This window comes from Passer montanus, unplaced genomic scaffold (assembly GCF_014805655.1).
Source record: "Passer montanus isolate IOZ18808 unplaced genomic scaffold, ASM1480565v1 scaffold8, whole genome shotgun sequence".
Taxonomy (NCBI): Eukaryota; Metazoa; Chordata; class Aves; order Passeriformes; family Passeridae; genus Passer; species Passer montanus.
In genome coordinates this window covers 13,047,647-13,069,020 of record NW_024373256.1, presented here as the reverse complement: position 1 = coordinate 13,069,020, position 21,374 = coordinate 13,047,647, and the positions used below count along the sequence as shown (strand labels likewise).

The window sequence follows — 21,374 nt, the reverse complement described above, 5'->3', positions numbered from 1 at the left end:
TGCCTGCTGTTATTCCAGGTTGCACAACATGCCATGGAACTGGCTTGCCCCCATGGCAGAGAGCAGTGGGGTGCTTAAGGGGAAGTGATACGAGGATTTTGCCTTAATTTCTATTCTTGGTGCATCCATTCTCTGCATGTCTCAGCACTTTCTCAGGGCATTTCCCTTCCTTCTCTCTGGTTGCTATGTTTTACTGCTGTTTTTCTTTAGCTGACAGGTTCTGTGGTACATTAGCAGCAGCTACATAATTTCATAGCTTGTATCCCTACATAAACTCACTGTCCAAAGTATTACTTCCTTGCAAGAGATATAGATTTATTTTTCTTAAATATACAAATTTTAAATTGCCCTCAGGACTCGAGCCATTTATTCTTAAATTGAATCTTATTTATTGTAATCCAGTTCCAACTGATAGAGCATTCCTCATATTATTCTGACAGAAATAAACACGGAGCTGAAGTGCTATCTTGGCAGAGTTATATGAGCTTGTAATAGCTGCATGCAACTGAATTTTCATTTCACTTTTATTTATTGGAAAGCTATCCTAGGATTTTGAATTGATTCCTCACTTTTGTTTGCATTTATATGTATTTCTTCAATAAAAGGAAGAAATTTCCTGTTATTTCAGGCCTCATCAACCTTCCTGAAAAATAACATGAATGCTAGTATATAAGGAAAATTGAAATACTTAACTGTAGTTTTGCTATCCATGCCAAAAGAAATCTGCTAAGCCAGCAAGTGTTCAGGGCAGAAGGTGGCTTGGAATTGCAGGAGTGGGTTGAAATGACATTCAGAGAACAGGAATTATAATGTTTAACAAATACCAGGTGGTGCATATGTTAAATTGTCCTGTGAATGAAGCAAAGCTAGGATTACAGTACTCTGGGGGAGCTCCCCAGGCCTGGGCAGTGCACACAATGCTGCCCTGACAGGAGCTGAGGGAAGGCCACTTGTCAGAACTCACAGCACAGGGTGTGATGTAGTAATATTTCAAACATGTATCTTCATCAGGTCTCATTTCAGAGTCATGGAGATGAAGTCCATGGTGTGGGCTCTGGTACAGGAAGGAAAGATGAGCATCTCTGGACAGCTAGATGATGCTCTGTGGTGTCCCCCAGGGAGCTGAGAAGCACTCAGCTGTGCTTCCTCAGGGCATTGAAAGCAGAGGGCTTACAGCCACTGTTTTAGCCTGTAACAACTGCTAATTCTCCACAGCAGTGAAATATTTATATTTTGAGTCATGACTCTGTCATGTTGGACTAGCAGCAGTCCCTTCAGAGATTTAAATGCAGGTATATAGCAAAGACTGGACAGATATATTCTGGCCTTTTTTTCTGAAAGACTCCACGTAATGCTTGTTAATTTTACAATAATATAAGAGATACCAGTTCTAAATAAGTGAACATCACAGTTATGTAATTGTTCCCAGTAATGTAACCCTTATATTGATTATTTTCTGAACTCTCGATGCTAGAAACTTGATCATAGCTTGTCTAAGTATTTTGGGGCAGAACAATGCAAGATGGGTGATGGATTGCTATAGCAGAGTATTTGTGCACAAATATTTTATATACATATATATCTATATAATATGTGCCAGAGAATCACATGAAACGTATCTTCTGTGAGGAACATCCTGCAACAGTGATCAGGCCAATAATACATTTAAAATATAATCATTGACTGAAAATTCTGTAGCATAAGAAATATCTCTGTGCCTGGGGGAACAAATAATGTGGATTCATCCTGCACCTGATCTTTTGCCTTTAAATCCACTTAATGAAAATATTGGATAGTTGGTGAATTAAGCATTTCCTGATGGGCTGCCATGGGAGAATGTTCCTGCGAGATTTCCATCATTGTTCAGGATTCTGAATCTGGTTCTTCGCACCTGGAAAGGATCATTTCCCATTAGAAAAAGTTCCTTGTGTGTCTTACACTTCTCTTTCTGCTGGGCATCTGAAGTTAGTGGTTGTTTCTTTCAGCTTTGGTCGATGAAAATCAGGAATCACTGGAAATGTTTTCCCAGGCTGTTTGGAGTAGAGATGCAGCCCAGCTGGGTTTATCTGCACTTCTAGCAAAGACAAACTTTTGATTTCTTATCTGAACTCAGCTGCAGTGTCACTGGGGCTGTACCAAGCACTCCCTGCAGCCAGGGCAGGCTTGGTTTGCTGAGATCCCTGGGGACCTCTGCTGCTGTTCCAATGCAAGGGCAAACTCCAGTGATGATTATCACTGCTCTGCAGATTCTGCTCCTGATTGTCTCCTAATACTCCCAGATAAATGTTCCTGAGTGACTTGTAGGTTACTGAAATCTCCTGCCTCAGTAAACCTAAAGTAATTCTGCTCAGGAGATAATGGGCAATGTCAGACATGCTCATCTGTGCCCTTTGTGATTGCATTTTGAAAGTATTTATTTAACTCTCCACTTGTTTTGTCTTTTTCTTCACCTTGATTTCACAGCAGATCCTGCAATAATTTACCCACTTCATGGACTGCTGGAAGATTAGGAAATACAGAATCATTCAGTTGAGCAGAAGTAGTTAGGAATATTCTATTCTTCATCTTTGGGAGACATCTGCCCCTGTTCTTTACAGGGCTTCGTTGTTCAGGATTCTGAACCACCTTCTTGGCATGTGGAAAAGATAATTTCCCATTAAAAAAAAATCTCCTTGTGTATCTTACACTGCTCTTTCTGCTGTGCATCTGAAGTTAGTGGTTGTTTTTGTTCCTTCACCTCAAACAAATAAACCCTTTTGAAAAAGTTGCTATTTTCTTGTGTTTCTAATCTTTTGAGCCCTTGCACAGCCATGCCAGGGTTCTGTTTGTTTTTCTACTGGTGAATCTCATGCTATTAGACACATTCAACTGCAAAATGAGTATTTGTATGATTTTAGATGATATAACATTAATATGCTTATCACTCCTAGTAAATCTCATCCTTGTTTCTTGATTCACTGAGTCAGTATATTGGCAGCTCCTGACACACAGCCATTATCCTTGGCTTGTGATAGTGGGATTTCACAGAGAAGTTTGCATTAAATAGGATTCAGGACCATGGATTTAAAAATGAAATATTTTCTTATATCCAATAAATAAATGATTTTTTCCTGTGACTTTATATTTTCCAATTTATTTCTATGTAACCTTTGATTCACTGAGTGTTATCTGATGGAAAAGGGCAACATTCCTTTTTGCTGGTGCATCATCATAGGGGAATCATTATACTCTATAAATATATGAATATATCAGAGTTGATTAAATTATATTTTGATTATTTGGTGAAATGTTTTCATCCAGATAAAACTGCAAAGACTATATATGTATAAAACAGGCTCCACGTTCCAGTGCTAGCTATGAATTGTGTATCAGGGATGGTGTTGTGTACTCCCTGCTCTAAATGATAGATTTGGGGTTGGTTTTCTCTTTGGGCGCAGTAGGAAGGCATTTCTGCTGTATAGAACAAGAAGTGAAGCCCCTCAGTAATTCCAGATTCATGCAATAATTGCTGGGAAGGCCTTGGACACCACCTACTATTGCCCAGCAGTTTGAGAGAGAGCTCTGCTGCTGTCATTGCTGCATGGAGCATTGTTCTTTGTGTGCCTGGGGACACCTGGGGGGTTCCATCTCCTGGATATCCTGGAGCAGAGCTGGGCTATAACTCTCCTAGGGAAGCCACAATCCGTTCCTGGCTTAAAGGGTTCCTGTGTTAGACCGTTTTCTGTAAATTGATTTAAATTTGCTGTCTGCTCAGCCTTGTGAATCCTTATGTTCTCAGCCCTTTGCAGAAGCCATCGGGACATTGTTTTATTTTCATTAGAGAAGTCTTACAGGAATATGGAGTCCCCTTTCCAGAATATCTGAATATTTGCTTCATTTAGGAACTTCTGCTGCTTGGGTATTGATTGTCCAGATTATCTTCTGCTGGGAACCCAGAGGAACAAATAAAAGCCTGTCAGGAATTTTGGATTTTACAAGGCACCAGCAGTGCTGTGAATTGGACATGACAAAGGAAAAATAGTTGTATTCATCTTATGGGAAGGAGCACAGTGACCAGGCCACCCAGTCCTGGGGCTGTGGAGTTTTTCTGTTCCAGCCCAGAAAGGTTACAGAGTTCAAGGCAAACTTTTCAGGAGAAGGGCATAGATGTCCAGCTCCTTTAGAGCCATTAAATGCAGTCTTGTGCTACAATGAGAGCACACTAAGTGTATTTAAAAGAAAGATTGGACAGTTTTTGACCAGAAGAGAAATGGATTTCCACTTAAAAGTGGAATAAAAGAGAATATTTCAAGTAGTTTCTCTTTTCTGAATTCTAGGATGGGCAAAAAAACCCATTATCTTATTTTCTAATCCCAGTATCTGCCATTCCACTCTGCTTTCCAACAGCAGGAAAGATTGCTTCTCGTTGCTATTATTTTTTGCCCTTTTCCCCTTCTCTGAAGCTCACCTTGAGGCTGCTGACCCTTGATGGATCTAAATGCTCCCAGCAGGGAGCTGGGACTCCCTGGATGTCCCCAACGCCTGACAAGGCACAAGCTCCTTGCAGAACCAGACCCTGCAGGCTCCCTGGGCTCTGTTTTCTGCTGCAGAGCCTGGTGCTGATGTTGAAGAGGAGTGAAGAGGAGGGCCCTGCTCTGGCTCTTGTTTGCCAGCCCCACTTGGTACCTGCAAATCACTGCACTGTACCATACAGCACCCTGATTTATGTGAGACATCACGTACTGATGCCTTTATAGACAGCAACTTAGTGTTTCAGAGGAGTCTGCATGTTACAAAAAGGGCAGCAGGTGTTATTTAGACTAAATTGACCTTGAAATTGATTTCTTTATTTTATGACTTACTGAGGGGAGATTAATACTTTTTTTTTTCCTGCAGCCTGAAACAATTTACATGGTAATAGAAGGCATAGTCAGTCAAATAAATTGCTGGAAGTAGTGGTGTTCCAAGAAAGAAAATATGGATCTTACTTGCATTGATTCTTTCTATCCCCAGGGAGTAGCTAAGACTTTTAACACTGGGGAAAGACTGCCAAAATTTATTTTTCCCATTAAAGTCAGAAGAATAGAAAGTAATGTCTGTTAGCTGACATTTAGTCCAAACTTTCAGTTGGAGGGGTAGGGAGAAGGCTGTGCCCCACATAAAATTTAGGGAGCGTTTTATTGTTATTTCTTGATTTCTCTAAGGGCAGATGGGCAGTAATGGGAATCATAAGAAACTTCTGGAAAGCCTGGCATGGACACAGCATAGCTGCCCTTGGTAACAGAACAGGCCCTGAAAATAAAATAACTTGTAAATGGTTGTTGCAATTCCACCTTCAAGTACCAAGTAGAAAGCGCCTCAAAATACAAATGTTAATGGAAACAAGAGACCCAAAAGAAATTACCTGGAGGAGGCACTGATAGGAACATGAAGTGTAGCTCTACAGGAGGGAGAAAGTTTTTGTTTATTGTGCTACTGCTGCGTTGCAACTGTGTAATTTCCATTTTCCTGTAGCCTCCAAGACAAGTGCATAGTTAAATGATTTGTCAGTGGCACAATACTTTGCATAACCTGAACATGTTCCAGATATTATTATGACACATTACCTGAAAATGAGTGCTAAAGCAACTCCACAAACCAATTTTTTGTTTGCTGTAAATACAGAAATGGTGTAGAGGAAAGTGTCTTATATGTGAAAATCATTCTGATGGGAATTAATCTCCTTTGTCTATCAGAGCTGAATGCTGCTATTGCAGCTGTGGTGAGGGAATGGTGATTTCAGCCTGGGTGATGCAGGGGGAGGAGAAGGGGCTTTGGTGGATCCCAGTCCAAGCATCTGGAATTACTGGGGAAGGGATTTAGGCTCTTGCTAACAGGTTTAGATTAGTCTGGATTGTTGTTGGAATTCTCTGCCCCACTAAAAACAACCTAAACTTGAGGAGCTTTCCTATTTTTCCTTTTATTTTCTGGTTCAATGTGCCTGGATTTTCACAGGTGGTAATAGGGAGTTATTAATAGGGAGCACAGCACAAGCTTCCCAAAGAGCTGTCCCACATGCAGTATTGGCCTAAAGCTGTTTATTAATTTGTTACTGCTACACAGAGCTGTGCAATGCTTAGAGATTAGCTGGGTTGGGGGAAAAAAGAAGTCTATTTGCAAAATAGCTGCTTAAAATGTCATATTTATTTGGAACTCGGGGCATTGCCTTCTGGAAGAGTGGTGTGAAACAAAATGTGTTGTCTCTGCCTGCCTGCCTCTCCTAAGGAGTTTCCCAGGAGAAACAGCCCTGCAAAAAGGTTCGTTTGGATTGCCCCAGTCCTTCCTGAGCACTGTGAAGCTGTGATCCCAGGGAAATGGTGCAGCCTGAGGAGCTCTGGAAGCAGAGGGGAAGGAAACGGGCAGGGAATACCAATAGCTGCACATCCATCCTGCATCCCGTGTTTGCAAGGCAGGAGCAGGGCAAGGGCTCTGGGGCAGCAGGGGCACCAGGGAGGAGAGTGACAGGAGACAGCTTGAGGAAAACCTGGAAAGGCAGCAAAAGCACAGCTGCTCAATGGCACAGCAGTGGATGTGGAGGCACCATCCAGGGCTGGCATAGAGAAGGTTTGCTTGGTGGTTTTCTTCAGTGTTGGTCTCAGTCTGCAGCTTCTTAGTGGACAACAGTGACTGCTGTCCTCTGTGGGAAACATGGAATTGGGCTGCAGGGAGGTGATTTTGGTGGTAGTTTATCTATTTATACCTTGTGAAGTCTGTTTGTTGGCACTTCCTGTGAAGGAGATGGTGTTTGCAATGGCTAGATTGAATGGGCAGTGAGGGATACTCTAATTCATACAGTTCAGAGACTTGGGATACTCAGGGTGAAGGATGGAGAATTGCTACCAGCTCCCTGAAATATTATCTGTCTCCTGGGTCATAGCACATCTCCTGTAAATAAAGGCTTTAGCAGCTTTATATATGGAGGCATGCTTGATGATGATAATTAAAAAAAGTTTATAGCAGTTACTCTGCTGTCTTGGATAGACAGGCCTCAATTTCAGCTTATCAGACTTTAATTCCCAAACAATAGGGGGAGCTGTGCAGCTTGGCTTGCCATTTAAATCTCATTTTTATTGACGGGGATGGCATGAAAAGAGGAGGCCAGCCCTGGGAGACCTTTTCAAAATACAAATATGAGAGTAATAGCTGTATTCATTAGGAAAGAAGCAAGAATTTGGCATGCTGTTTCTAACATATCCTTTTAAAATCAGAACTGTTTCAATCACTGCCCTGAGTCTTGCAGCTGAATCTATTGCACCTCTGTTTAGACACTGGCACTTCTCTCAGCTGTTAAATAACTTGGTTCCTGTATTGCAGTAACAGCAGAGTACTCAGCATGTTCTCATGCCCAAGCCCCAAACTTCTTTGTGACTTGTGGAATGCCAGCTGGGCTGTAGGAGAAGCTTCCTGAGGGGTAGCAAATGAGGGATTTTACATTGCTTTAGGGTGGACCTAGATGGAGATGTGACACAAGGATGGTGAGCCAGCATAGCCATGGGTGTGCCTCCTGCACAGCCTGTGCTGCAGGGCTTTGGAACATCATTTACAGGGCTGTTGAAAAGCAGGAAATAAACCATGGTCCCTCTGATGGGATGGAGAGTCATTTGTCATCAGATGCTGAGAGAATTTTGAGGGGCTGAGAAACTGTCACCCAAATCTCATGTGCAGGGCTAGTTCAGGAAGTGCAATGGAGCTCACCTCCGAGTTTCTGAAAGGCAGAAATCCTGTCCTTCCCACCCCACTGCCTTCCAAAAGAGACATCAGGCTGCTGCCTTCCTTTGGGATCATTATGGTAAAACCAAAAAAGTGTGTAATTTAGTCAAAAGGGTCTAAGGCACAAGATGAACAGCAATGAAAATCTCCATAATCAAATGTTTTACTAATGACACCTCTGAGTCTAATCATAGTGGTGCTCAATGTTGGTCTTTATTCCTGATATGTGAAGTGCCATCTATTATCTTTAATCTGAATATTTTTTCCCTCTTTTCTCTTTTCAGGACTATAAATCAGATGCTATGACTCTGGTTTCCAGTGCCAAGAACGGTCCTCAAGGTCCAGTAAGTAAAGCATTTTGCTGAAGAGATTAGATTTTGTAACTGAATTTAGATCTTCTTTTAAATTGTTTCAGTCATCAGTCACTGGCACTAACTGTTACCTGTGACACCTTGCTGCTTTTGAAGTGACTGCACTTGAATTGGCTTAAATGTTCTTTAATATGTGAATATGCAGTACAGGGAATATCTGTCTTAACAAAGAGAGGCCAAGTGATTAGAATTGTTGCAGTTGGGTTCATGAAGAGCCCCGTGGCTCTCTCTTGTGTGTGCTACAAACTGTGTCACCTGCACACTCAGACTGGGCTCCAAGCTGTGTCACTGCTCTGCAGGGGGGATAAAACCAGAGGGAATGGGAGGGTGGGCTACAACTGGAAGCACTTCTGCAATTCCACGTTACAGTGAGGAGGGCAGGTACAAAAAGAGCAAACAGAAGTTTGGGTGAGTTCAGAGCCGTGCAAGAGCAAAGCATTCACAAGGGCAAGGCCCCTGCTGCCTTGGAAACTGAGCAAAGGCTGGACCAAAAGGCATCTGCCTTATCCTGGCCTAAAGGTTGGCTATAACCTACCCTGTGTCTGTGCTACATGCTCCATTTTCTGTATAATGTCCCATTTTGGCAGGAAATGTGTACCCCAAACCAAGGTTATGCTGAGGTGCTGTGGATTTACAGCCCCTGTCTGATTTACAGAGGGCTGGTGATACTCAGCAGGGGCTGATGTCACTCAGAGTTAATCATTCATTGCAGTAAAGATCCTTTAATATTTTCTTTGTCTCTCTAAAGCAGTAATATTGTGCTACAGGACCTTTCCAAGTGCCTCTCCTTGGATAGTGCCAGAAATTGAAATGATGTCACTCTGTGAACACTTAGTTTGGGTATTTCCCCCCCTCTTTTTCTGATTATCTAATCTGTATCCCCTCACACTCGAGGCTGTAGGAGTGTGGATTTATGCCAGAATAAGGAAGTAGTATTTTGAATGTTTGGCAACCCCCTTCTCCCTGTTTGCAGCATGATTAATGATGTTTTAAACATGAACATCAAACATTAGCAGCTCCCTGAAAGGAGGAGGTGGTTGGACCTTCTCCAAATGAACACTGTCTTTCAGTTGGAAATCTCTGGCTTGGAAACTGCTTAGTCACATCAACGGAAATACAAAAATATCTTGAAAAGTGAAAATGTATACAAGAGGTTTTTAGCTTCTCTGATGATTTGACAGGATCCTTTTTTTACCCTGTATAGTAGGTTTTGGAAGAATATCTTTCAATAATTCTTCCTGCACTGACGCTTCTTGCTGGAATATTTTGCTGCACAAAGTCACAGCCTTTCTGTTAGTTTGGCAAAAGTTAACTTTGTGAATGATGTTCTGGGAGGTGGAGGTTTATTTTTAGAAACTTGGATTTTTATACTTCATATATTTGCATCGAAATTAGGTTTGTGTCAGTTAAAAAGGAATATTTTGAAGAATGATGTAGTGTTTCTCTGGCTGAATGTGTTCTCTAAACTAAAGAATGTTTTTACAAGTGCAGAACAAGATTTGATGAACACCTGTCATTTGGTACTGAGAGGGTGGGGGCTTTGCTGAATTTCTTGGTCAAACTGTCTCAGGGAGTTCTATTTTTCTTTTTGTTTTTCCCCTGTGATTGGATCCTTTTGTTGTCTGTAGCAAAATGTCCTCAGACTTTGAAGTAGTGATTTAACAAACAAGATTTCAATTGTCTTCCTTGAGCCTCAGTAGCTTGGACTTTAATTTTTTTTTGCTTATTTTTGAGTGATGGAAAGAGTTCTAAAGGTACTTTTAGCAGTGCATTTTAATGTATTGAAGAGGTTTGTGATGGAAAGAGGAAAAGGTTTCCTGTTTTCCATGATATTTCTTATGCCACACTACAATGGCATAAAAATAATGAGTTAGGAGTTGAGCTTATTGCTCTTGAAATTACACTGTCTCTGTTGTTGCTTGGAAAATTGTTTGTTGTGATGGATGAGGAGGAATACGTAGATTTTTCAAGTGTGTTGCCAGATCATTGCTTATAGAACAGTCTGGTAATAAAAGGAGAGTTGACAGATGAGAATTCAAATGGACCTAAGAACGAATTATTGAATAATGCCCCAGTTCCAGGGCCTGAAAAGCTTATTTCCAGGGTTTTTTTCTTTTTTTAAATAATTGTTGGCTGCTTTTCCTGCTCTTAGTGACAGATCCTATATGAAAGTCTAATGCAGCTCAATCTCAGGCTGAATTCACTTCTGTGTTACATCCCTGAGACTGCATGGAAATAGATGGAGTCACTGTGATATAAAACTCCAGCAGGGAGTCAGATCTATCAAACTTCATGTTTCCTGATAGCTGGAGCTGCCTAATAGATTGTTTGTTAAATAATTCAAGATGTTTTCATTAAGCTGAGTGATTGAGTCTTTTAAAGCCTTTCTTTTGTTCTTAAATCTCATCAGGCAGTTGGTTCTACCTGCAGAGCTAAGAAAATCTAACTGCAGGAATTATTATTGGAAGCTTTAGGAAGTTGTAAAATTAAAGACTCTGCCAGACCATGGAGGGATGGATTTGGGCTGGATCCTTGGATTTGTGTTCCTTTTTCTTCTGGTTTCCTCTTAGTTCTGCACTCTTCTATCTGCAGCTTCACAGTCTTTCTCAGGCTGCTTTAAATTCTCCTTCCTGCTTATTAAAGGTTTATGTTTTCTAAAGTGCCTTTGCTTTTCCCCCAGTCTCCATTTCTCCCACTCCTGTCTATATATTGATATTTGATAACAAATATCATGTACTGTTTTTTAATCAAGAAATGTTGAGAAGAGGTAGTGGGAGTAAAATAGGACTCTTCAGGGTAATTCAGGAGGGACAATAATGATTTTTGCTGAGAAATAAAATCGCTGCAAGAATTGCTGCCTGTGATCTGAATAGAAATGTGATAGTACCTGAAATTACTTCATCTCTACTGCTGCTTCAGGAGGGATATCTATTAACTGGGGATAATGACTTGCAAAAAAAAAAAAGGTGCATTTCTTTAAATTTCAGATTCCTATTGAATGGAATGTGTTAGCATTCTTAAAAAAATATTAAATGAATCTATCACTATCAAGGAGAGAACAATACGAGTGAAAGCAAAAATAAGTCTTCCCTGAGCATCATCACAGAGCATTTGGATAATGGCTTGGGTGGGAGGGGAGAGTCTTCTGCGCAGGGGGAGAAGGGAAAGTGCATTGTGCAGGCGTGTCAAACAGTAACGTAGAGCTGATCTGCCTTGTGCCAGTAAAACCAACAAATCCAGGGAATATCTGGCTAAGTTTGGTTTTATTTCTCAAACTTGTCTGTGCTGAAAATAGAGGAAACTATCTCATCTACTGAAAAATAGAGAAACTTCTTTATAGCTCTGTCATGAGGATCAGAGAGTGGTTTATGATGAATGGAATACAGCATGAGGGGAAATTTTTACCTGCGATGCTTATTGTGGGAAGATTTTGCAAAGTTTTCCATCCAATTACTGATTTGGGAATGCAGGCAGATGAAATGTTGCTGTGTTAATGCACAGCAGATGGGAGAAGTCAGAAGCAGGTACAGAATGCTGAGTTCTGCTCCTTCCACCTCCATCTGCTCACAGTGTTTTGCTCCCATGGCAGTGTGTTTTTATTCCAGCAGAGGAATTGGCCCAATGGCTGGAGGTCACAGCCATTATTCCATATATTATGGAGAATATTTCCACATTCTCTGGAAATGTCTCATTGAAAATACTCCAGTATCATTTAAATGATGAGACAGTGTTACTATTAGTGGTTGTATAGGGAAAATGCTCAAATTGGAAATGTTACTTAGTGATGAATGAAGTTAGGACAAACCAGTTATTCTTAGATTGAAACTCCTGTAATATATTGACCCCTTTCCCCTGTTCCACCAGCCTGTACTTGTGTGTTGTTATTAAATCAGGTGCTGAATGTTGTTTATCAGAGTTAACCTTGCCTGGAGTGGTAATGGTGTGGTGTCTACAGAGCTGGAGCTGATTTATTATTCCTAGAGAAGCAGATCTCCAGGATAAGTTGACACGGTTGAGGTTTTGAGCTTCTCATTGATTAAAATTGAGTCAGGTGTCATCTTTTCTGGCAGGGGAGATGAAACTAAGAAATTGCCCTGTTCTCCCAGCCTTCCTTCATTTCACCATTAGAGATTCTTCTGTGTTAGTGTTCTAGCTGAAGAGGTGAGAGACTAAATAAAATAAGAATAAACCATTTCCAATAGCAGGAAATTCAAGTGCTAACAAGCAGGTGAATCCGGAGAGCTGCTGAAATGCCAGGTATGGTTTGATAAAAGATTCTCGAATACTCATGATTCTGGTAAGGAAAGAAAAGATGGAGTTGGACAGCAGGTATACACAGAGACACAAGACACATCTAAAGAAGAAATGGAGTTCTTTTGAAATGAATTGCAGAAAAAGCAAAGGAGAAAACCAAAAGTCTTTGCTGCTGTTAGTAATCAGATTTTGGTATTTCTAAATAATGGGGTACAGTAGGCTTTCAGGGAGGGGCTTTCACATGCTCACAATCTAACAATAAAGGGATGGAGTTGAAGAAAAAGCAGGAAAAGGCAGTGTCTGCAGCAGAGTTGTATGAAAGCTGAGCAGAAGTTGATGTTCTTCACTGCCAGCAGGACTGAACTGGTTGTAGGGTGCAGTGTGCTCCCAGAGATGCTGGAGACACTGTAACAAACAGGGCATAAAAATCCATTTCATACAGCACTTCTGTCATTTCTGCTTGCATCATCCAAGTGAGACTAAAGGGGAAGTGATCACTTTGCTTTGCTTGGTCTTTGAATCTTAGTTTTCAGTCAGGTTTTATGAAAATGTGCTATTGGGAGAATAAATGAATACAATTATTGATTTGCATAACAGTTTGCACAGCAAGACTCTTAACCATCACACAGGTCTGTTCAGCTGTGGTGTGGGAATTGCATCCCATTCACTGTGATACTTTCATGTGTCTTAGAGGCAGATAAATCAATGCATCATTAATACAGAAAGTATTTCTAGTTCAGACAGTATTTTTAATTTTTTTCTTTTTCATTTTACCCGTATTAACAGCGTTTGTAAAGTATTATTACCCAGGATTTGAAAAGAAAACCAAACCAAGCAAACAAACACCAAACTCAAAAACCTGTTTCTGGAATCCAGCAATAAAAACTTTGGAGAACTCTGATGAGAATCAGAATTTCTATTTATTTTATTTCTATTTTATTTCTATTTTATTTCTATTTTATTTCTATTTTATTTCTATTTTATTTCTATTTTATTTCTATTTTATTTCTATTTTATTTCTTTAATAATTTTTTAAAATATTTGATTAGATTAATATTATATTACAGTATCATATTATACTATTATATTATTCCATTATATTATTGCATAATATAATTATATAAAAGATTATAATATATAATAGAATAATATTTTATTTATATACTTATATTGGTTCTATTTTTACTAATATTTTATTTCTAATTTATTTTTACCTAACTTTATTTATTTTTATATTATTTTATTTTATATAATTTTAATTTGTTTTATTTAATTTATATATCAGGATGAGGGATATAAATTAGAGTTACCCCTGCCAATGCTTCCTCTTAACAGCAGTGCTGTCACTTGGACAGTCACAGTGTGATGTGCATTATGGACAAGTTTGTGGGATAAACCTTGTGAATTCCAACAGGACGGGATGCGGGGCAGAGGGAGCAAGGCAGGAGTTGGTGTTTGCCCAGCTGAGGTCTCGGCAGGGCGCTGGCCGAGCCCTGGGTACCGGGAGGTGCCCGGGATGCTCGGGGATGCTCGGGATGCAGGAGGCATCAGGAGATGCAGAGCGCGATGCCAAGGTGCCACCTAGTGACAGCCGCGGCAAACCGTGCGGCCAGGGCCCCGCACGGCTCCTGGCACTGCTCTCCAGAGCGCAAATCCGGCCGCTGGCACGGCACCCACAAGGTGGGTTTTTAAATCCAGCCCCTGGCACGGCACCCACAAGGTGGGTTTTTAAATCCAGCCCCTGGCACAGCACCCACAAGGTGGGTTTTTAAATCCAGCCCCTGGCACGGCACTCACAAGGTGGGTTTTTGAATCCAGCCACTGGCACAGCACTCTGAAGTTGGGTTTTTCTGAAAATGGTTTGCACTCCACTGAGCTTGTGTTAGTGTGGGACCATGTGCTCAGTGCCCTGGCTCTGGGTTTGCTGTGCCAGGGCAGGCACTGCCCCTGCTGCCTCTCAGCTCACCCCAGCTCTCCAAAATGTGGGTTTGGTCAATTTGGTGCAGTGGTGCTCTCATCTGGCAGAGGACAGATGTAATAATGGTGGAAGAGAAGCTTTTTTGAATATGGAGCATTTAAAGTTTTGATTTTTAAAACAACCTAGATTCATTGAAACTTGTGAGTATTTGTAGGATTTTTCCTTCATGTTATTGAAAGAAAAATGCTATTTTAAAATTCCTGCTTAAAAATAGCAGGTTCATAAAATGTCTGGGGTTTATTGTTGGGAATTTTTTTTTTTTTTTACTTTTGCAGGGAAAGCACCAGTTTGACTGAGACTGAAATGAGTTGCCACGTGCAATGGTCTGTGTTTTTTGCTGTTAATAGATGTGGTTTGCTTGGAGAGAATCAAATCTGGGAAGAATCACTTCTGAGGCAGTTAATTTTGTTCTAGAATTAATCTTTATTGTGGGTTAAGTGGGAGTGTGCAGTGACAGTGTCTTATTGGCCATATTAGCACGAGTGTGGAGGAAAATATTCCTGTCTGTATAAATGTCAGATGATGGGAGCTTTTACAGGATAGAATTTTGACATCTGAGAGTTCAAGTCAGCGAAGTCCAGCGCATCTCAGGTTCCTCTGGTAAATGGCTGTAACCACCCTCTTATTTACTTAGCAGAGATCAGGATGTGCTGATTGTCAGTGCACTTCCCAAAAGTGAGAGTGTGTACAGAAGGGGAGATGGCTGAAGGGATGATTGGATAAATGTCCTCACATCACAGAGCACCTGGATATTCTTCACGTGAAGCATGTGAACACTCTGCTGGGGAAAGGTCAAAGCATTTGCTTGGAGCATTTTAGCAGGAATCTCTCAGCCCCAGAATAAAGATTTGTGGGTACCTGTTTAAATAGACACATCTGTGTTTGGGTATTTGAAACAGAAATGCAAATTACATGAAATAATTAAGAAATATTTGCAATTACCACACGTGAGGATTCTGGCAGTCTGACTGTATTAAGGATGAAGACCAAACAGCTGAAAATAGTGGGATATTGATCTCCTCCCTTGGCTGTTTGTGTCTTTCCACGGGAGCTGTGAAGGAAGCATTTGTGCTGAGGGATAGATTTGCTTCTGAGGAGATGGCTAAACATCCATTTAATGCAGACTACTATTAAAAAAAATGCAGGAAGAAATAAGCTCCCCAAAGCAATATGTAGTATTGATGTTTTTAAAAAAGCAAGGGGTTATGAGAGTAATTGAAGCAATTGCAAGTTCTGCCTGTTGCTCATCAGTGTTTTCCAATTTACATCCTAAGAAAACTGCCAGTAATTTCCTGCCTAAGTAAGATGGAAAGTGTTGTTAAGAGCACAACAGTGGTTGTTCTTGGTGAGAGTATTGTGCATGATGTTTTATTCCAGTGGGGCCAGATATTATGAACATTTAAGGACTAGCGGATGTGCAAGGATCTTTATTGTGGTCCTAAATATCCCCAGGTGTAATGGCTTGTTGGAAATTTCCATTTTTGCCTTTAATAACCTCTAATAAATATTCCTCCTAAGTTTTTCTCTAAATCGGTTTAGAACCTGCACATTTTTGGGCATTTGAAGTATTTTTAATTCTGTCTTTTGATCACTCAGCTGTATGGGGTTTCTCCCTCCTTGGGGAACATACAAGTTTTTTACTACTGCAGTTTTTGCCACCGTTTCATTTTAAATTTATACACAACAGTGGAAGAAATCTGCTGGTTTTTCTTCTATGTATACAAAAAGCCATAGCAGAATAATTCAGAATTACAGTCTGTTTCTAAGTGTCTGTTTAATGCCACATGATTTTTTGATTATGTAAAAGCCACTGAAAACTCTTCCATGAGTGAGTTGCCAGTGGAATGTTTATGGTGAGTTATAGCTGTTACTAATGCCAAATATTGTCAGAGTAAACTGTGGGTTTGATTAAACAGTTCTATAATGATGCTATCAAGGCCTCAAGCATCTGAAATATGGAAAACAAATGTGTGAAAGTACCAGCAAAGAGAAGAGTAAAACTGTGAGGCCTGAAGTAGATGTGCCAGAGTGTGGGTGTTTGTTATTTCATCTTCATTAATAAAACACTTCATGAGCACAGCAACAAAATGTGAGTCACTGACATGAAGGCAAGGAAATGGGACTTGAAAGAAATTGAAATCTGATCCAAGATTCCCCAAATAACAGGAATGGGTTGTGATGTTCTTTTACAATGTGGGAGAGAGCTTGAAATACCTGCTTTGAAACTTTTTTGTTTTATAAATGGAGTCACAACTCTAATATTGCTGGAAAATTCCTTACCTACAACTGGGCAACAGACCTAACTCCCAAATGAATGTTCAAACCACCAACTGGTGAAACAAAGGATTAACAGAGGAGTTTCAATAAATGGGGTGTAGAGCAGTGAGATGAGACTGAAAACCAGAATTACCCCCTTGGAAAAGGAGTTTGTCCCAGGAAGACAAGCTCACGTGGGCTCCAACTGCACCTCGAGCAGTGCTTTGGCTCTGGGTCAGCGTGAGGGAGGTTTTGAGGTGAAAACATCAGTGGAGAAGAGAAATACACAGGGGAAAACCACATCCCAGTGCCTCACAAGTAAACATTTTCTCTGTTACCTCCACTGACATAAATATCTGAAGTGTTGAAAATCCATTCTAGTATTCACAATGCCTGTTTGCTCATTAAATGAATTAATTCCTACAGAACACTGGGATGAATAATACATATTGAATTGAACTCCTGGTAGCATCATATACTGTGGCTAATCTTCCCCCTCAGCTCATTGGGAGAGTGCAGGTGTAAATGTTAATTAAACTTAACTAAAGTCAAATTATCTTTTTAAGCTGTCAGAACAAGTTTTTGCTCTTTCAATCAAACCACACTGTTTCCATCTTTTTAGTACACAATATAAAATTGGTATTTTTAAATTTAAAAAGTAGTCTTTTTATCAATGAAATTATAATAATTATTTACCCTAATTGGGGGAGAAGAGTCAATGTTTTGACAGAAGTCTTAATAGGTACCACACACAAAAAAGGCAAACATTTTCAATTTTTTGTTATTATTTCCTGCTTTCTGCTTTTTCAAATCAAGCTCCGTGCAGAATTCTATTGTTTGCAGCACTGTATTTAAAGACAGAAGGTCAGCTGACCCATTTGCCGCTTCTATCTTTTGGATTTTTTATATTTTTAATAGAATCATGGACAGAAAAGGACTTGCCATGTAACAACATATTTCTAATGTCAGGGTTTAGGTGAATTTAGATGACTTTTTCTCCCCTTCTGGTAAGGCAGGTGCAGCATTTATCACCATGAGCTGGGCTGGGGCTGCTGCTGCTCTGGGAATTGTCCCCCAGGGGCAAAGGACACAAGCTCACAGTGCCAGCACAGAGCACTTGAATCCCAGGATTCTCCCAGGCACAGAAAACTCCCAGTGATGTTTTTCAGGGGAATTGCTCTGAGTGTTCCCTGCACAGCTCCAGGAGCTGGATCTGTTACAGCCCAAGGTCCAGGCCAAGTGCAGCCCAGCAGGATTGGGAACATCCCACTGGAGAGGGGGATTTCAGTGCTGTGCCTGCCTCAAGCATTCCTGAATGCTAAATATTCAATATATAAATATATTCCGAAGAGTAGAAGCCCTGTTTTTCTTTACCTGCCTGTGTGTGTGAGAAATGCCCCTTTTGTGTGTGATTTTGGTGAATGACCCCAGCAGCAGATGTTAACTTTGATGAAGTATTTGTGAAAGACACTTTTGTAGCCTTCAGGTGTTATGTCTCTAATACCTTAAAAATATTTTAAGGCTACACTGTGTGCCTGCTGTTAATGTTAATTTCAGGAGTCTTTTTATCTTTTCTCCTGGGTCCTAAATATGTCTTTATGAATTCCTTTAGCCCTGAACTGACATCTCTCTTCTTCTCAGTTAAAAGTACATTTATTCACTTGAAAGAACGGGGACAGAGCCATTGTCACATACATATTTCCTATATTCTCTCATTAAAACTCAGGTAGAAGCCAGGCATGTTTGGATATTCTCTATCCTAGCATGTAGCCAGGGGGCTTTTACTGCTCTATAGAAATTGCACAGCTTTTATATGTTACAGGAAAAAATATCTTAGCTAAAAAAGTGATTTGTTGCAGCTATGCAACTGGGCTCTGTGTAAGGACAGCCAGTGCTTTTTGTTTTATGGAAATATGGCACTAAATCTTCTAAATTCTCATTAAGACTACTGAAAGAACAGTTGTGGTTCACACTGTGGTGATGGGTCACTGCAAAAAGGAGTTGTGATTGGTGATTTTTGTGGTATTTGTGGTCATCTGGAAGAAAATAGAGCAATTTAGAGAACAAAGCCTCTGTGCTTTGAAATGAAATCCTACAAACCCATGGGTGTCATCTCTCCACACCTGTTAACCAGGTAACCCTTTTGGTCATGATTTGGGATTACAAAAAGTAAATTACTCTTCATGACAAAACCATGGAATGACTATCCAGTCTCAGGGATGTTTACATTTCAGAATTCCACCCATTTGAGCCATCAATACGCTGGCAAACTGCATCTCTTCCCTCAGGTTCATCTGTGTGAGAAGTGTTGTATGAGAAGGCAAATGTTGAAAAAACAGCTATTTGTAAAGGACCTAAGATGCATCCGCTCTGCTTTAGGGTCATGGATTTTGTTCAAGTAGGCTTGTGATCTGATTTCCACTCAGGGTTCAGCCTTTCTGAACATTTCCCCTTTCCTGAGGCCTCTGCTAGGAAGTGCTTTTTGAACAGAACAAGGCAGATGAACAGTTTTCAACTTCATTCATTGAGCCAGATAAGGCAGCTTTCCATACTTGTGTTTTTTCCCCCTTTAAAAGTAAATTGGAATTAATATTTTATTTTTCATAGGAAGAGTTATGTATGTCACTGAGCCAAAACTAACAACCAAATCTGATGAGGAAGAGCCCTTCTGCTTTTAAAATACTGGTCTCAGCTTCCTGGATTATCCAAGGCATGTGTTAATGCAGAGGTATTTGCTCTCTAGACCTGCAGGCAAGAGGGGAAGTTCTGCTTGATAATCAGAGCACAGTGTCAGTGTTTCCTGCACATCCTTGTGTTATCTGTGTGTTATTAGCAGTTTCTGAGCTGGTGCATGACGGATTTCTCTGTGCATCTGATTTCCATGTGCTTCTCTGCCCACCCCATCCTGCTGTGGAGCAGATGCTTGCTCCTCTCTGCAGCACCCAGGTCCAAAAGATGGCATTTGCCAGGATTATCCCAGGTCCCTCTGAAAAGCTGTGGAATTAATTAATTGTCTTTGTTTAGGAAGCTGGCCAGTGCATAAAGAACAGGGTGAAATGTCCCATTACCACTTGTGTAGGAGTTGTAAGACAAACCCCTCTGCACAAAAAGACCAACCAGTTGTGGTGGGAAGTCCCAGCTGAAGGTACTGGAAGTGTACAGAGCACATCTTCTGAAATGAATAGGCTAAATGGAAAGCAGGCAAGAACTGATTAGTAAAGCAAATGGTGGGATTTGTGTTTCTGAAAAGGGAATGTATTTAAAATCCTGTGCCTCCTTTACAGAAGTGAGCCACGGACAGAAAAGGTTCTGGCACAGACACTGGCTTATCAAAGACTCTTCTTTTTTGGTCTGGCTGCTGCAGCTTCAAAAATTTTATCTGCAGCTTCAACCAAACAGAACCAAACTAAGGCAGTACAATGTTTGACTGGGTTTGCAAAGGCCTGGATTTCGTGTGCTCTGTCCAAAAAGGGCATCTCTCTTTGCCTTTGTCCCACTGTGAATGATATAACTGAAAGGGAGGAGTGGAAATGAAGTGACTTTGCAGAGGTCCTATTCTCACATATGGATGCCTTTTCATCTGGTGTCATCCCCCTGAGATTTTCTGTTTTAATTAATTCCTGAGCTGTCTGAGGAATGGTACTGTAAATGGAAGTGAGTTAGCTGAAGTTCAAGTCCTAGGAAAACCTAGATTTTTAAGATCTTTTTCCACTTCAGCTGCAACAGTATCTTTATGCTATCATGCGATCTTTGTGTACAAAATCTTGAAAACTTCCTTTATTTTCCCAGGATTAGACAGGGGAACTCTGGTTTCTCAAAGTAAAATGCTTACCCGTCCCATGTTGTTATTATTGTGGTTCTTTGGTCTGTCCACCCCCAGGTTTGGCTGCAGTAATGTAGAATGTACTCCCCAGAATAAGCAACTCTGAAATTCCTAGTAATCAGAGTAAAATCCTGTCATTTGCCCTTGACTTCTAACAGCAAGATCTGGTTTCACCAGTTCCTGGTTAGCTGTATTAGCAGGTTGGCATAATTTCTACAGGGAAATTTGCTGTCCCCTTAATGATGAATGGAGCTGCTCTCCCTTTACTTAACATGTTCTCCCTGGGGACTATTATGGTGTCAACAGCATTTTGAAAAATTGCTGCAGAAATAATGAGGACAGGGAAGTGTGTTTGTGCCCATTTCATTCATCCACTTCTGTCCCTTTTTCACTTATTCTGTTGCCCTCTCAGTCTTGTCTGAGACACTTAAAAAAGGAAAGTGCTAGAAGATTTTTTTTCAGTGGTATTTCCCCTGTCTAGTTTTGCTTAGAAGTACTAGTTCAAGGTCAGATTAATTGGGATGGGGAGGAAAGATTTTTGTTTCTTGATTTGTAAGAATTTGCACCTGATTATTTTACAGAGAATTTATTTTCATGTGTTGGGTAACCTCTAAATGCTCAGTGCCATCAGTTCTGCCAATTGTTCCTGCTTACAAAGAGGAAATCACAGAAATGTAGCAAGGGAGAAGGAGTATGTATTTTCTTTTTGGCCAAACAAAGCATTGCAAATGCAAGAGCTTCTTTTCTGAATGTAATGGTGCTTTTTGATAACACAGAGACACTGTGTGGGGGTCATGTGTATCTTTAAAACGAGCTTTTTTGGGCCACTTTAATATTCTGTATTTTTTCAGAACTTTGAAGGTTTAGGATTGAGTCCAAGAGCCACAGACTTTCCCAGTGCATGTTGTGCATATACTTAACCTTCAGCTCAGACCCTTTTCCCTCTCTAAGGCCTTCCATTTCA

At 40.5% G+C, this 21,374-nt stretch overlaps 1 protein-coding gene across 2 annotated transcripts in view; it reads left to right on the top strand.

The window, feature by feature from the left end:
* The window catches only part of RBFOX1 (RNA binding fox-1 homolog 1), a 1,145,409-nt gene that overhangs the window by 121,070 nt on the left and 1,002,965 nt on the right, over nt 1-21,374 (top strand). For both annotated transcript variants that reach the window (XM_039732124.1, XM_039732135.1), the window contains exon 2: nt 8,013-8,072. In XM_039732124.1, coding sequence (XP_039588058.1) covers nt 8,013-8,072 — 60 coding nt within the window. The remainder of the gene's footprint in view (nt 1-8,012; nt 8,073-21,374) is intronic.